The sequence below is a fragment of the Aotus nancymaae genome, unplaced genomic scaffold (assembly GCF_030222135.1).
Source record: "Aotus nancymaae isolate 86718 unplaced genomic scaffold, 86718_ANA_hifiasm-v0.15.2.pri h1tg000008l, whole genome shotgun sequence".
NCBI classification, from domain to species: domain Eukaryota; kingdom Metazoa; phylum Chordata; class Mammalia; order Primates; family Aotidae; genus Aotus; species Aotus nancymaae.
This window is the reverse complement of record NW_026988419.1, coordinates 36,643,972-36,661,947: the sequence shown is the minus strand read 5'-3', so window position 1 is coordinate 36,661,947 and position 17,976 is coordinate 36,643,972. Positions and strand designations below refer to the sequence as shown.

Below are 17,976 nucleotides of genomic sequence, written 5' to 3'. Positions count from 1 at the left end.
AGTGCTGGTTTGCAATTGAGTTGCTTTACACATGGATAAATCTGTAGCATACTCTAAGGGGAATAGCTGTAGGGATTTATTTATTTAATCCTAAACAACAATAGGGAGGTCAGCTAATATTTATGTAACAGTACTCACCTGTAATGAAACGATCTAATGGCATCACAGGAGCAACATGAGGTGTGGCTTGTGTAATAAGAAGATTTATCAGATCATGCTTAAAATTCGTCAGTGTAAGCAATGCTCTTGCAACAAGGCCACCCATAGAATGACCAATTATTGCCACACTTTTTGGAGCAAATTCTTGACCCTATTAAAAGAAATCATGTCATAATTAAGGCTTAGTATCATTTAAAAAATACTAAATAGTTCTCTCTGCATATGAGCAATTTTATAGGAAAAAGAAAATCAAACTATTTATACAACCTCCCATCACAAGGTACAGAAATACATTTTCATATAGTTTTAATTAGTGTATACATACTATTTTGTGTTCTGTCAAACATTCTTAATAGGTATATCTTGGGTTTCTAAGCCAACGGGAACACTTGGTTGAGCAAATCATGTTTATACTAGTTGTTACACTACATGTAATCTGAGGAGTAATTATATTTGGTATATAGCAGATTATTAGGTTTTACAAGACATACAAAATCAGATCATTTGTTTGAAACTGAAAATACTACCCAAAAAAAGCCAAGACAATTACAGTTTTGATAGCAATATACTACCTTATTATGTTATCTTTATTATTATTATTATTATTATTTTGAGATGGAGTCTCGCTCTGTCACCCAGGCTGGAGCGTAGTGGTGTGATCTCAGTTCACTGCAACCTCTGCCTCCTGGGTTCAAGCAATTCTCCTGCCTCTGCCTCCCAAGTAGCTGGGACTACAGGTGTGTGCCACCAAAACTAGCTGATTTTTTGTATTTTTAGTAGAGATGGAGTTTCACTGTGTTAGCCAGGATGGTCTTCAACTCCTGACCTCATGATCTGCCCACCTTGGCCTCTCAAAGTGCTGGGATTACTAGCATGAGCCACTGAGCCCAGCCCATGTTGTTATCTTTTATCTCATCCAATTATTTCTCTATTGTGCATTTGGGTTTAAAAGTGAAACAGCATTCCAAACACTAATTCACTGACAATTACATATATTTTATTTTTTAGAGAAGTGCTTTTCAAAAAGATCTTTTGTTTTCACCAATCTCCTCAGTATCATTACCATACTTTTGCTCATCATCTCCAACACTGATCCTTCCTACATACCATCTCTTCTCAATGAGTAGACTGAATCTTGTGCAGACGAGTGAACATAGGAGGCCTGACACTGCTGTCCTTGGCATGGACTGGATACAAGGTTGGCTCTTGGCTGGAATCTGGAACCTTATATTTGGGGGAGATACCCACCATTCCCTAAATGATAAGAGTGACTAAACTGTTTGTGCAAACAACATGTTTGATGCTGAACACCTGCTGTCCTCCAGGCTGGAATTTTGGTATGTGCTAGGCAGAGAGTATCCGTGTGATATGACCCCAGTAAAAACCTTGGGCACTGAGTCTCTAATGAGCTTCCCTTGTGGACAGTATTTCAGCAATGTCATAATATGCTGATTTAGGAATCAAGCGAGTCCTTAGTGATCGCCAAATACAGACCTGATCTTAGCAAAAGCCAACTCCTATAACTGCTCTGAAACCTGTCCCCTTTGACCTTCTGAAGTACATCACTCTAGCAATCCTTCTCTTCTTCTTGCATTATTGCTTTTCTCTCTCTAGATTATTTTCATTAGTGTATAAATATACTGTTATTCTCTCTTAAAATACTTGTATTCTCAAGTATATCACTCTAGCAATTAGTGTATAAATATACTGTCATTAGTGTATAAATATACTGTTATTCTCTCTTAATATACTTGTATTCTCAAGTACATCACTCTAGCAATCCTTCTTGCATTATTGCTTTTCTCTCTCTAGATCATTTCATTAGTATATAAATATACTGTTATTCTCTCTTAAAAATAACTCCCTTTTAATTCTCACTTTCCCCTTAGTAACTTCTCTACATTTCTTTACAGCAAACCTCTAAAAACAAGTTGCAGGCCAGGCACAGTGGCTCACACCTGTAATCACAGTACTTTGGGAGGCCGAGGCGGGCGAATCACTTCAGGTCAGGAGTTCAAAACCAGTCCGGCTAACATGGCAAAACCCAGTCTCTCCTAAAAATACAAAAATTAGCCAGGTGTGGTGGCATGTGCCTGTAGTCACAGCTACTCAGGAGGCTGAGGCATGAGAGTCACTTGAACCCAGGAGGCAGAGGTTGCAGTGAGCCAAGATCATGCCACTGCATTCCAGCCTGGTGACAGAGTGAGAACCTGTCTCAAAAAACAAACAAACAAAACAAAAAGCAAGTTGTATACACAGTACTTGTTGTCTCCAATTTCTCAACTTCCACACACTCTTAAATCCATTTCAATCAGACTTTTACCCCAACATGCTACCAAAACTGTCCTTGCCAAATCACCAACGAATCCCATAGCCAATTCTTAATTCTTTTTTTTTTTTTTTTTTCTTTGAGACAGGGTCTTACTCTGTCACCAGGCTGGAGTGCAATGGCATGATCATTGGGGCTCACTGGAGACCCAATCTCCTAGGTTCCAAGCAGATTCTCCTATCTCAGCCTCCCAAGTAGCTGGGACTACAAGTGTACACCACCACATTCAGCTAATTTTTTTTTTTTTTTTTTTTTTTTTTTTGTAGATACAGAGTCTCCCTATGTTGCCTAGGCTACAACAGACAATTATTAATCATCTTATTTGACCTATCAGCAGCATTTGACACAGTTGATCACTTCTTCCTTCTTTGAAATATTTACATTAGTTTCTTTGACAACAAACTATCCTGGTTCTCCCTTTACCTCACTGGCTACTCCTTTTTAGTTTCTAGTTCTGCTTCCTTCTCATCTCTCCTCATTTCTTTTTTCTTCTTCTTTTTTTTTTTTTTTTTGAGATGGAGTTTCACTCTTCTTGCCCAGGCTGGAATGCAATGGCGTGATCTCGCCTCACTGCAACCTCTGCCACCCAGGTTCAAGTGATGCTCCTGCCTCAGCCTCCTGAGTAGCTGGGATTACAGGCATGTGCCACAACGCCTGGCTACTTTCATATTTTTAGTAGAAATGGGATTTTTCCATGTTGGTCAGGCTGGTCAAGGCTGGCCTGACCTCAGGTGGTCCACCTGCCTTGGCCTGGGAAAGTGCTGGAATTACAGTCATGAGCCACCAGGCCTAGCTGTCTCTCCTCATTTCTTAAAACTGAAGTGAATCAGGCCTTGGTCCTTAGATCAATTCTTTTTCATATCTTTGTTGTAACCATCAGTGATCTCTTCCAGTCTAGTGGCTTTAAATATATCTACACACTGTCAACCCCCCAGTAATTATCTCAAGGCTGTACCCCTTCTCTTGAACGCTAGCCTTGAACACCACCTGCACAGTAACATACATGGAATGTCTAATATGCATCTCAAACTGAATCTGTCTAAAACTAAATTCTTAATTCCTCCAAATCTGTCCCTGCTACATTCTTCCCTACCTCAGTTAATGGCAGTCAATCTTTCCAGTTGTTTAGCCAAAAAACTTGGGGTCATCCTTAACACTTCTTTTCCTCTCACTATGTCCTTCCATATCTGATCTGCCAGCAAACTGTAATGTCTCAGCCTTTAATTTCTCATCACTTCAACTGCCACCACCTTGATTTAAACTACCACTATGCCTTGAACACACCCCACCACTTCCTCCTTAGCATGCCACTGTTTTATAACTACTTTTCCTGTGTAGCGTGGCATTCAAAGATTGAAAAATATGCATTTTTAGAACCCCTTTCTTTGCCTCACTTTCTTCTTTCTCATACTGTGTCACATTTAGCTGCTTCAGCAGCCCCCAATTTCAATTCTCTACTTTCTTTAGCTAAGTGATAACAATGTTGCCCCATGGTCTGGAAAATGCTTCCAGGCAAAAAACCAGAGCAATCATGGAGCTCACTTCTTCCAGGGATCACAGTCCTTTGCTGTTCTGTTGTCCAACATCTCAAATCAGGTGCCTCAGCTATCTTGACCAGTTTTACAGTTGTTTACAAATGCAGGCGGTCTACCTTAGTACCAGTTAGTCATAGCTAGAGGCAGAAATCTATACCAATGGTTTTTAGGTAAGGCAGCACACTCTTAATTTATATATATAGTTTTAAAAAGTTTTTCTTCCTAAATTCACCATAAGAAACATTTCTTATAAATTTAAACTTCAAAACCATTACTGAGACCAAGACAAAAAACTCTAACAAAAAAATCTTTGTGCCATCTCTGCTTCAACTTCCAATATATGATTTAAAGTATACTGAATCCCTTTTTTAAAAAGATGCTGATAGGTTGCACCACTATTGATTTGCATACTTATCTCTCACCTTATAGAGTTTGAGAATTGTTTTAATACATTCATGCACAAACTTGGTCTGCTTCTGAAGGCTTCCACCATACAGTGCCACCAGTTCTTCATTGAAGTTCACACTAAAGAAGTCAAAGTGGTACTTGAAGTCAATGTCCTCTGCTTTTCTAAGTGCAATGGAGCCAATAGAACGAACTGCGGAGGAAAAGAGTGAAGTGCACATTAAACAATACCTTTTTAAAAATTTTGAGATGGAGTTTTGCTCTTTGTTGCCCAGACTGGAGTGCAATGGTGAGATCTCAGCTCACCGCAACCTCCGCCTCCTGGGTTCAAGCAATTCTCCCGCCTCAGCCTCCCAAGTAGCTGGGATTACAGGCATGCACCACCACGCCTGGCTATTTTTGTATTTTTAGTAGACATGGGTTTTCTCCGTGTTGGTCAGGCTGGTTTGAGCTCCCAACTTCAGGTGATCCACCTACCTAGGCCTCCCAAAGTGCTGGAATTACAGGTGTAAGCTACTGTGCCCCGCCCTAAACAATACTTTTAAGTTTCATCCCTTCTTTCTTCAGAATTTCTTTAAAAATAACTTTATTCTGCAATCACAAATATAAAACACCTATTTCAGAATGAAATTCATTAATAGTACCAATTTAGAACAAACTAACCTAGCAACTGTATGTCTTGAATGCAGTAAGTATGCCCTAAATATTTTTTAAAATTAAATAAATAAAAAGCAAGTAGATCACTTATTCTAGTTTCTTTTCCTTTGGTGGGAGCAACAATAGCTAAATGAGTAGGATTCCTCAAAGAGTAAGACATATAAATTTTGCCAAACTTACTGAGGATTTTAAGGATGAGAAGGTTCCTACAAGAAATATCCATTCATCACTCGGTTTAGAAACCCATACTTGATTTGTCTTTTTCTCCTGAAAAGGACATCCAATCTATCAGTAAGTGCTGCCACGCTGTACCTTCCGAATATATCCCCAGTTGAAATTTCTCACCATTCCCACCACTGCTGTCCTAATCCAACACCATTATCTCTTGTCTGAACTACTCTAACAGTTTCTTTACTCGTCCCTCTGCTTCCACTCTTTTTGTTCTTGTTTTGCAAATCTTTTTAAAACTTTTATTATAAACTGCTTATATTAGATGGCATAAAAATTGTAGCATATGGTTTAGCAAACAAAATACCTGTTTACAATTTCATTTTTAGAAAACATATACAACAGATGCATTATAATCCACATATTATACAACTCACTATATAAACTGTAAAATTAAATGGTTTTTAGTATATTCACCATCTCTGGTATATATTGTATAACCATCTCTGAAATCTAACATTAGGTATTTTTTAATTACTTCAAAAACAAAACTCTGTGCCTACTGGCAGTCACTCCCCATTTCTTCATTCCTCCCAACCCCTAGGCCTAACAAGCACTGATCTACTTTCTGTCTCTGTTAAGTTTGCCTATTCTGGACATCTCGTATAATATGTGGCCTTTTGGAACTGGCTTCTTTCACATAGCACGACGTTTTCAAGGTTCATCCATGTTGTGGGATGTATCAGTACTTCATTCCTCCTTTTTATTGAATAATATTGCATCGTATGATTATGCCACATTTGATTTATCTATTCATCAGCTGAGGGCCATTTAAATTATTTCCACCTTTTGGTTATTATACGCTGCTATGAATGTTTATATACAAGTTTTTGTGTGGGTACGTGTTTATTTTTCTTGGGTAGATACCTAGGAGTGGAATATTGCATGATAGCTCAGTGTTCAATATTCTGAGGAACTGCCAAATAGTTTTCCAAAGTAGCTGCACATTTTACATTTCCACCAGCAATGTATGAGGATTCCAATTTCTCTGCATCTCCACCAACACTTGTTGTTATCTATCTTTTTTATTACAACTATCCTAGTAGGTATGAAGTGGTATCTCATTTTTATGTATGGTTTTCTGATGACTTACGATGTTTTAGTATCTTTCCTGCTTCCACTCTTGCCCTACAAAGGAAAGTCTCTTCATAGCGAAGCCAGAGTGATCTTTTTTTAAAAGTAAATCACACCTACCAGATTGTTTAAAAATTTAATATCTGACAATTCCAGTGTTGTAAAGGACATGGAGCAAAGGAAAGTAAAATATACTGCTTGTAAGAATATAAATTAGCACAGTCAGTAAAGATTAAAAAGATACACATAACCTATAACATGGAATTACACTCTTAGGTATCTATATTACAGAAACACAGTATCTTCAGGACACATATGGAATAATATTCATTATTTGTAATTGCCAATAAATGTAAACATTTATTCTGTCCAAAGACAGAATGGACAAACCATGGTATAGTCATACAACAGAAATAATACAAAATAAGGAAAATGAACTTGGATGAATTTTAAAGATAATGCTGAGTGGAAGAAGCCAGACACAAAAGAATACATACTGAATGACTATATTCATATTACAAAACTTAAAAACAGCCTCAAATAAATAGATTATATTAAATAAAACTACAAAGAAAGTTAAGGAAATTACTATATTAACATTAGGATTGTAATTATATAAAGAAAGAGAGGAGGGAGTTTTAACCATGAAGGGGCACATAAGGGGTTTCCAGGTCGCTGGTAATCTACTTCTAGACTAAGGTTTGGTTTCATGGGTATTTAATTTACAATAATTTGTAACAAAATATCTATGTTCTATGTATTTCTCAGCATGTAATATTTCAAATATGAAGATAAATTTTAAAAATCAGATTATATTTTTCTTACCCAAAGCCCTCCAACAGTTTACCATTCATTCAAAGTCTTTTCCACAGCGTATGTGATATGGCCTGTGGCTACTTTTCCAGTCTTATCTCTTTTCACTTTCTCTAGTCACAGTAGCCTTGAATGCACAAAGCATGTTCCTGCCTCCTGATTTGCTTCCCTAATCAATGCTTCCCTCAGTCAAACCTCTCCTCAAATGTCATCTCCTCATAATGGCCTTTCCTGACCACCTCATCTAAACTAGCCACCTCCTGACCCTTTTATATTCTACCTCCTTAGTCTGTTTTTCTTTCTAGCCTTTAACATTATTGACATATTTGTTTGATCACTGTCCTCCCAATAAGCATATAAATTTGATGAGAGAGGGACTTCATCTGTCTTGATATGCTCTGAATCCCTAGTATCTAGAACACAGCCTGGCTCATGATAGACACCTGTAGATACGTGCTAGGTGAATAAACACAAATAACTGCACATGTTGAAACAATTCCAATCCATTAAATAACAAGAAAGCAGGTTTTAGTTTAAAACAAAATTAATTCCAGTTTACTTAGCTGTTATGCCAGAAATAACTGCTATATCTCCAAGCCAACATCAATTTGGAATCTGTACATGTAATTTCCCTAACCTTACCTTTCTATATTCCTCCCAGTACTTCCAGATCTCTCTAACTTAAATAACTCCAAAAGAAGGAAACGAATCTCTCTTACTTTGCATAACATTAGCCACTGATTTACTTCCCTAATCAATGCTTAAGCTTCTGTTCTCTTTACCATTCATTTCCAACATAAATGTGTTTGCTCTGCTGATTCCCCAAGGGGTTCCCCCTTTATCATCTACTTATCCCATCCCACTCCATCTTATTCTTTTTATTTCTCTCTTTGCAAAGTGGTCTTCAATTTTTCTAAGTACTTTTCACATGTATTCTCTCAGAAAATGTCATAGTTTGGTCTCTCTGTAAGCCCAACATAGTACTTCAAACACAGCATGCATTTCATTTACTTTATTTGATTCACTGAGTATGGATATGATTCAAATTTTTGAGTTGAATTTTATAGCTTTCAAAACTTACTTCCAGTGAAACTTACCTTGTTTATAACTTCCAGCATTACCAGGAAGAAAGAGAACTGGAATACCCGTCAAAGGGAGAATTTTGTGTTCTTCAGCATAGGATCCTTCTCCATAAAGATATAACTCATATGCTGGATAGCGTTTTGCCAGTTTCTTTGGAAGTTCTATTTTCTACATTAAAAAAAATGTAGTTTCACTTTAATCAGTTTTATTAAAACAGTTCAGCCTCATCATATGCAATTCTGAATTATGCAAATTTGAAATAGTACAATATAAAAATATTACTGATATTAAAACTACACTTCATACACAAAACAAGTTCTACTTGTAGTTTATTGATATAGAGAATCGATCTTGAATTGTGTGAATTTTGAAACATGAAGTCTTCAGGAAAACGTAAAAGAGGACTAATTGAATTTCTAACCAATACAAATTACTCAAAATGGCCACTGACAATGGCAGAAAGCACTGGTATATGTCAACAAGTTACATGTTAACATAATTGGATAAGTATCAATTATACTTCAAAATGATAAAGGCTTTATATCATCAAATCTTTTTTTCCAGTTTTAACTATTTTGAAATGTCTCTCCTTTTACTCAGACCCAACTGTACATTTCAGTTGTTACAGCTTCAAAAGGAAGTACATTGTTTTACAATGTAGCTTTCTGACTTCTCAATTTAATATGCTTTGGCCTACAATATGCTTAACAAATTAATCTGAACCTTATAGCCATGTCTTAGTCAAGATAGGTACACTCTTCTTACCATAAACATTCCAGTGAATTAGTATCTATTTCAGTTTTCATGGAGCAGGTGCATGGTTTGTTGGCAAACCTTAAAATACTCTGCAATTCATGTTATTGTATACCAATAATACAGCAGTTCACCTAACTACTGAGTCAGTAGCTCACCTAAATTTTTTTCAGCGTAGTATAAATTACCTCTTAATGTCATCCGGAAAGGTAGACATCTATAAAAGTGGTAGTAAAGTATACATACACCCTTTTGCTCCTTTTTTTTTTTTTTTTTTTAAAGGACAGAAACCATTAAGAATGAAACCAATTACATTGGACAGTAATGTCTACATAGATCTGGCAGTGCTGTACATGTGGTATGTGCTTGATAAAAGAATTTAACTACAAAGTGAATTTCAAAACCTGTAAATGTTACTAATGACTGCTGAAAACCTTCATTGTTCCAAAAACAAAAAATTCTGATCATTTGTGCACCTTCCTAAATATCCCTTTGATGATATTAACATAAACAATCTATGCCAATAACACCATGGAAACATCTGCAGAGACTGTAAGCTTATTAAGATACTAGCAACCTTAGTTATCTCCCCAAAAACTTAAAATACAGAAATAATAACCCCACTATTTGTTTTATATTTAATACATGTACTTCAATTCAAATTAGTCCCAATACTGACTGTGCACAGAATATAATCAAAACTGAAAATGACACAATTGTTTACTTCTTTAGGTACAAATGAAACAAAAAGAAAACAGGGCTGGGCATGGTGGCTCATGCCTGTAATCCCAGCACTTTGGGAGGCTGAGGCAGTTGGATCACGAGGTCAGGAGTTCAAAACCAGCCTGATCACCATGGTGAAACCTTGTTTCTACTAAAAACACAAAAGTTAGCTGGGCATGGTGGCACACGCCTATAGTCGAAGCTACTCAGAAGACTGAGGCAGGATAATCACTTGAACCCAGGAGGCGGAGGTTGCAGTGAGCCAAGATCCGACCACTGCACTTCAGCCTGGGCCACAGAGTGAGACTCTGTCTCAAAAAAAAAAAAAGGAAAGAAAACTATAAGAGAACAAAGAAATAGTTTCTTATTTCCTCCCAATTTAGTACACCATTATTCTTCTGGAACGGTAGCTAAACAAAGTTTGGACTAGTTGAAAATAAACTCAGAAAAACAGGAAACTATCAAATATATCTAAAAAGAAATATTTAATTTTCTTGAGACAGAAAAGGAAGCAAAAAAATATATTTGATATATTTTATAAAATACTATTGTGAAAGCAATTTTATAGTGAGAAAGAATATTTTTTAAAATATGAATGTATACAGAGTTTTTTAAAAACAGTATGGAGATGGAAAAAGGAGATGGAACAAAAAAATAAGAGAAGAGGTAAGAATGATGGGAGTTGTAGGCAAATGGCAAAACTCCATTTCCAGACAGAGTTCAAGTTGAAAGGGAGTAGGAAAGACCCAGGAGAGGTAATTTACCAGATTGACAGAAAAGGCATAGGCATACAAAAAGGTGCTGATAAGAAAACAGAATACGGTCAAGGGATTTTAAAAGGAAAATACTTAAGGGAGCAGGACTCCAATGTAAATTTTTTATTCCATATAATTTTGCTTAGTTTTTTTTTTTTTTTTGGAGACAGAGTCTCGCACTGTCTCCCAGGCTATAGTGCAGTAGTGTGATCTCGGCTCACTGTAGTCTCCGCCTCCAGGGTTCAAGCAATTCTCCTGCTTCAGCCTCCCAAGTAGCTGGGACTACAGGCATGAGTCACCAAACCCAGCTAATTTTTTTGTATTTTTAGTTTCACCATGTTAGCCAGGATGGTCTTGAACTCCTGACCTTGTGATCTGCCCACCTTAGCCTCCCAAAGTGCTGGGATTACAGGCATGAGCCACTGCACCTGGCCTCTATATAGTTTATTTTAAATAAACAACACCTCCTCCATATTAAGATCAATTACCTTTATATTTAAATATTATCTCCACAATCCTACCTCTCCTGTCCTCCTTCGTTGACTCTATAGTTTAGTGTGAGTTCTTCTTAACTCTACACAAACTGTCTCAAAAGACAAAATTTTTAACAAACTCTCAAGTACTAGAAAAAATTGATTTAAGAAACTAAAGTATCTATTTTATGACATTATTTGTGAACTTAAACTGAAAAATAAAGTTTGATCTCCATAACTAACCAAAAAGAAAAACGACTTTGATCAAGATGAATACACAGTTTTTAAGTTCTCTCAAAGAGCTCTCAGTCAGCCCTTTGCTCACCACCCTCCATAAGAGTAGTTCTAGGGGCGGCCGGGCAGAGTTGCTCACGCCTGTAATCCCAGCACTTTGGGTGGCCGAGGTGGATAGATCGAGACCCACCTCGATCATGTTGGCCAGGCTGGTCCGGAGGTCGAGACCAGTTTGGCCAACATGGTGAAACCCCATCTCTACTAAAATACAAAAATTAGTTGGGCATGGCAGTGCATGCCTGTAATCCCAGCTACTTGGAAGGCTGAGGCAGGAGAATCCCTTGAACCAGGGAGGAGGAGGTTGCAGTGAGCCAAGATCGTGCCACTGTACTCTAGCCTGGCGACAGAGCTAGACTCCTAAAAAAAAAAAAGGCCTTAAGGACAACTGAATTTTTCAGACTTGTCTCTCCTTGCCATAGTCTCCCTTCTATAATCCATAGTTCACACTACTAACACACACACACACACACACACACACACACACACACACACACACAAAAGGCTTAAGAGAGAGTCCTTTAAAATCTAACTCTAATAATTCTTACCTACTTTTTTTTTTTTTTTTTTTTTTTTTGAGACAGAGTCCCACTCTTGTTACCCAAGCTGCAGTGCATGCAATCTTGTCTCACTGTAGCTTCGACTTCCTGGGTTCAAGTGATCCTTCCATCTCAGCCTCCTTAAGAGTAACTGAGACTACAGGTGGCCCATGCCATCACACTTGACTGATTTTTTGTATTTTTGTTTTTTTAAGTAGAGACAGGGTTTCACCATGTTATCCAGGCTGGTCTTTAACTCCTGGGCTCAAGTAATTCTACCAGCTTGGCCTCCCAAATTGATAGAATTACAGGTGTGAGCCACCTCGTCCCACCCTTACCTACTTTCTTATAACTTACACATGACATATTTTAAAATGTATTTTTAATATGTTTTTGAATTCAAGATTCAAAAGGATATACATTGAAAAGGATCTCTCCTGCCCATGGTCCTTCGGCCATCCAGTTGACCTACCCTAGAAGGCAACCTGTTATCAGTTTATGTGTGCTTCTAGAAATATTTTATATATATAAGCAAATATGTTTATAGATTTTAGTTTTGATATAATGGTAATATATTATAAATACTGTTCATGCAACATGTCCCAGTGCATTACCACCTTCACATACACTATTTATGCCTGCAATGTTCTTTCAGTACTTTATACACCCTCTATGGCCCAATTCACTTTGCATCTTCTCTAAAGCCTTTGAACACCCAAGACAAACTTGGAGGCTCTCCTTTCTGTGAAAAGCTTTGTACATACTCTCTTATTGTGAAATTATAACAGTACATTATATCATAATTATAAATTACATGTCCATTTCCCCCATTGTATTATAAAGACATAAAGACACAAGATCTGATTTAGTTCTAATTCCCTTTCACCTACAGCAAGTATCTAGATATACCTGGCAAAGACTGCTCATTCAATAAATGACTTTCTAAATAAATAACACACTTAATAACAAAATATATGACTTTTTTTTGTGAGACACAGTCTTGCTGTCACCCTACCTGGAGGGCAGTGGCACGATATTGGCTCACTGCAACCTCCGCCTTCTGGGTTCAAGCGATTCTCCAGCCTCAGCCTCCTGAGTAGCTGGGACGACAGGCGCATACCACCATTTTCTTCCAGAGAGCAACCGTTAGGTTACACATATGAAGATAGCCAAACAAATCACTGTATGAGAGAAAACAACTCAGATGTTTCTTCTAAAATTCTGCAATTTGCCTAAAAGCATTTGCTAACAAATAAAAGTTTTGCCTTGCTGTCATAACAGGGCAAGAAGCTTCAAAGGATAAAGTATATTTTGCCTCACAGGTTTGAGATATGGGTTCGTGCGATGTTTAATTAACTCTGAATAAGTGACTCTGGGAAAACCAGAGGTAGAAGATGAACAAAGATAATCAAACAATTTTAAATTCCAAACTTCATTTTTGCAAAGAGCTTCAAATTTATGGCCCATCTTTAAAAAAAAAAAAAAATGAAGAATAAAATTGAGTGCATTTCAACTACCTTTCTATTTCTGCTGGCTAGCTAAAGAAGATGCAAATAAGCAATAAAAAAGAAGAAAGGCATCAAAAAGAGAAGAAAAGCCAATGGCTTGGACATCTCACATCTGGGTATCAACCTGTGAACAATTAGAGAGATGACTATAAAATATAATTAAAAGTAAACAATATGTAAAATATCTTTAAAACATTTTTATTCATGGAAGTCATTTGGTTCTTAACAGAATGGCCTCATTTATTCAAAAAGCTCACTATGTTCAAAATGACTCATTTCTATAGGCAGGTTTTATTGTATCTGTAAGATAACATGAGCTGGTATGCAAAATAAAAAGACTAAGAATACAATATAAATACTATCATGAATTAACACAGCTTTTTATGTCATAAAAATAAAACCTGCTAAAAATCAAAAACTTCTGTCACTGTGATTATTACTATATTAGCAGATAGAAGTGTAAAATCCCAAAAAAGCAACTTCAATCAAAATAACTAAACCTACACTACCCAACAACAACAAAAAACCCAAAGAGCTCTTCACCATTAGCTACACTAATTTTCTCTTTCCAGTCAATTTTATGAGGCAGGAAATGCATCTGTGAGATCCATATGCTTTGCTCCCAACACTAAGGAGAACAATTTCTATTTCTGTGAATATTAAAATAGCTTCAATAATTGTAGGAAATCTAAAAATAAATGGGGATTAGTACTGTACTGTTCCAAAATAATTTTAACCAAACTCTTCAATGCAGTACAAAACTAAAGTGACCTACTTCAATCTATTGGGAGGTCCCTAATTATTAAACCAAACATAAGGAGGGTATTATGATGACTCTATTTTCAGTTTTTAAAAAACTAAACTAAAAAGCTCTGCTTAGTTAAATGAACAGAGATAGCAGTAACATGTCAAAATCTTCTCCTTCAATAGCAACCCTACGAAATGTTTCCACTCTCCTATCATCATAAATGCAAAACCAAGGTAAGGATCTAAACACAAATGAAATCTAAATTTACTAGAATCCTGTCCATACGAGAGAATGTTATTCAGCAATTTAAACCTTAAGTAGTCTTAAGATCAAAATAATAGCAGAATAATCAAGTAACAGGCTTCCTCCATAATGACTTGTACAAAGAAGCAATCAGGACTTACATCCTTCACCCTAAAAAAAACTGCTATGATTTTAAGAGTATACTAAAAATGTATTTTACAATATATATTATAGTGCATATACATTTGTGGTAGGGAATTACTATTATAATAAGTAGTCCGTAATTAAGAGATGCACTTAGAAATAAAAGAATCATTCGGAAAAAAAATCTTAGGACACTTGGGTAATTTGTCTGCGCCTCTTTTTACATCTAGTCATGAATGAAATTCTAGATTCTACTATGCCGAACTAACGAAGCCACTGATTGAAAACATTCAAAATGGCATGGAAGCAATGCGGGTGGAGAGAGAAGGGTCGCGTGTCTCTTAAACTCCGAACCCAGCGAGAAAAAAAAAATAGCACCATTTAATAGATTTTGTATGCAACTAGTATGAGGCTCGGCAGCTGGAAGACATGGATAAACGCAGGTACGCACACACAAGCAAGCCCACACAGGCACAGTCCCTTAACCTGCAAAACAAGAGGATCCGCAACATCTTTTCAAGAGGGAATCTAGTTTCCAATTTCATAACTCACCAGTTTACCCTTAGGCAAAACCCTGGAGTCTCCAAAAACAGCCTTGGGAACTATCTAGCCAATATACACTCTGCAGACGCTCGGTCCCTTTCTAGAAATGCGAAATCTGACGCGCAAATCACTGGGCGCGAGGAGAAGAATTTAGGCGCGTGGGAAGCAAATGAAGGTCCCGGAGCACGGGTTAAGGCAGGAACGCGAGAGGAATGGAGCTTGGGTTTAGGGAGAAGGGTTAAGGCTGCCTCTCTGGGTGTGACCGGGGCTGGGCCCGGCCAGTCAGAAGAGCTTGTGCCCAGGATTTGGGGCTGGGGAGGAGGCGGAGGGTCAGCAGAGTAACTACCAGGGCGACCACGAGGATGCTCTCGGGAAATCGTCTAACAAACACCTCATCATGGAGAAAGGACACAAAGCGTAGGTGAGGGAGGCAGAAAAGGGATGCAGAGTCTCCCTGGGCGGAGAAAACAGAGGCGAGGACGGGACAGCCGGCCCGAGAAGCGCCGAGAGCCAAGGCAGGATGAACCTACAGAAGGAAAAAGGCACCAGGGGCCAGAGTCTTGGAGCACCCGGCCAAGGAGAGGGCAGAACCTTACCTGATACTCCGGGTACTCAAACATGTAGCTCATACTGCACTTATTCTCCTCGAAGCCGAAGAAGACATCCCACAGCCCCAGGGTTGCCATGAAGACCATGAAGACATAAAACGCCAAGTTGCAGAGGTTGACCGAGTGAAGTAACATGGTGCCGCCGCCACTGCCGACACCCCCTCTGCCTCCGCCTCCGCCGCGGGGCCCTAAGCCCGGACTGAGCGAGCCCGCGGACTGTCCGACCGCCAGCCCCGGAGCCGAGCCCTAGCCGCGCGCGCCTGCGCTGATGCCCGGCCTGCCCGCTCGCCAGCCGCGCAGTGCGCCTGCGCGCACCAGTCCGCGGCGCCTCTGGCCTGGCGACTCCCAGAGCTGAGGGAGGAGGAGACGTTGCAGCGGGAGCGCGAATCTGAGGGGGAAAAGGAAGTGGGAGAAAGCTGGGTGGGCTGGGCTGAAGGGTGAGGGGAAAGAAGGGAAGTGGGGAGGGATAGGCGCGAGGAGTGACTGGAGGGAGGAAAAGAAGAGGGAGCGAGGAGGCATCCAGAGGGGGATGGGCGGAGCGCGGGAGCCCTGGAGCCGAGCCTGGGTAGCGGGGAGGATAGTGCAGGAGGCAGGTATCAGATGGGTTAATCTGGGGAGGGGGCTAGAGCCCAGAGCCCAGAACCCAGAGGCGATTAAGGACTGTGAGCGGACAGAGAGGGGAGGAGGACTTTAAAAGCCCTGGGGTCATCAGCTGTCACGTCGCCAACGCCTCTCCCTGCGGCAGTTTAAAAACCCTTCCCGTTCAATTTTGAAACGCCTCAGGCTTCCGCAATTTCGGTTTTCCCAGCGGTAATAGAGCACACTCACAGCTCCCTGGAGCAATTAGCTTGAGGAAGGAACAAATGGCTTTATTTCCCCTTTTCCACCGCCTGCTTGGGCCCAGTAGGTAACAGCGCTTAAAAGCAGTGGCTCATAAAAAAAACACCCACAGGCCGACGAGATTCTGCTCTTGGTATCAGATGAAAGCCTGAATCACAAAAAGCATCGTTAGTCCTTAAAAAATGTTACAAAATATCCATTAGCACTGACGTCCCCAACAGGTATCTGCGTAATCAGCTTGGCGCTGACTCGCCTTGCTCCCCAGAACCTCCACCTCTTTGGGGAATCGGTTCCACGTTAACTTGAGGAGATAATTTTGTCCAGCTTCCATTCAGACTCACAGGTGATTTAATTCGTTTTGAAGAATTTCGGTTTTGTTTTGCACAAAGGAGGAGGTTTAAAAAAAAAAGTAGCTCGAAATCATAATAACGTGTAGCAGCTTCAAAACACTAGAATGTTAGGAGAAAGATGATCGCTCTTTAAAGCTCACTCAATCATAGATGATGATGTGTGTGTGTGTGTGTGTAGCTAACTACAGGTTTCTTAGAATGGCATTTGGCACTAACTGAATTTCACTGAACTTGGGCTGATTTTCTGGTGTATTTTCCGCGCAGAGGAAATTTGGCTATGATACATAAAATCAAATAATTTTAAAACTAAAAGAAAGCTTATAGTTTATCTTGTACAACACCCTGATATTCAGATTACAAAACTATGAAGGAGAGGGGAAGTGATCTGAAAATCAAAATATTCTTTACCTTACAGAGAAACCGTTGCAAGTCTAAACAAACACAGCTAGCTACTGAATGTGAAAAATTGATGGAGACAGACAGAAATGGGGAAATGCAGAAGCAGCCTCTTTTTTGTAAGGAGATAAGTCTGCAAGGGTAATTGTTAAGTAATATGTAATTGAAATGTATCCTGTATGAGGTTTTTGTTTGTTTTGTTTTGTTTTGAGACCAATCTTGCTCTGTTGCCCAGGCTGGAGTGCAGTGGCACTGCCTCCACCTCCCAGGATCAAGCGATCCTTGTGCCTCAGCCTCCTGGTAGCTGGGATTATAGGTGTGCACCACTAAGCCCGACTAATTTTTTTTTTTTTTTTTTTTAGACAGAGTCTTGCTCTTTTGCTCAAGCTGGAGTGCAGTGGCGCAATCTCAGCTCACTGCAACCTCTGCTTCCCTGGGTCGAGCAATTCTCCTGCCTCAGCCTCTCAAGTAGCTGGGATTATAAGTGCGCACCACCACACCTGGCTACTTTTTGTATTTTTAATAGAGACAGGGTTTCACCATGTTAGCCAGGCTCTCAAACTCCTGACCTCATGAACTACCCACCTCAGCCTCCCAAAGTGCTGGGATTACAGACATAAGCCACCACGCCTGGCCCAATTTTTTGTATTTTTAGTAAAGAACACATTTTGCTATGTTGGCCAGGGTGGTCTCAAACTGCTGTCCTCAAGTGATCCGCTCAATTTAGCCTCCCAAAGTGCTGGGATTATAGGTGTGAGCAACGGCACATAGCCTGAAGT

At 39.1% G+C, this 17,976-nt stretch overlaps 1 protein-coding gene across 2 annotated transcripts in view; it reads right to left on the bottom strand.

The window, feature by feature from the left end:
* Positions 1-15,820, bottom strand: part of PGAP1 (post-GPI attachment to proteins inositol deacylase 1) — a 91,354-nt gene extending 75,534 nt beyond the window's left edge. For both annotated transcript variants that reach the window (XM_021667782.2, XM_064373215.1), the window contains exons 1-4: positions 15,600-15,820; positions 8,298-8,451; positions 4,446-4,621; positions 139-310 (exon numbers count right to left, since the gene is read on the bottom strand). In XM_021667782.2, the coding sequence (XP_021523457.1) occupies positions 139-310; positions 4,446-4,621; positions 8,298-8,451; positions 15,600-15,746 (649 nt within the window). In that variant the 5' untranslated portion in view covers positions 15,747-15,820. The remainder of the gene's footprint in view (positions 1-138; positions 311-4,445; positions 4,622-8,297; positions 8,452-15,599) is intronic.
* Between the last annotated feature and the right edge of the window lie 2,156 nt (positions 15,821-17,976).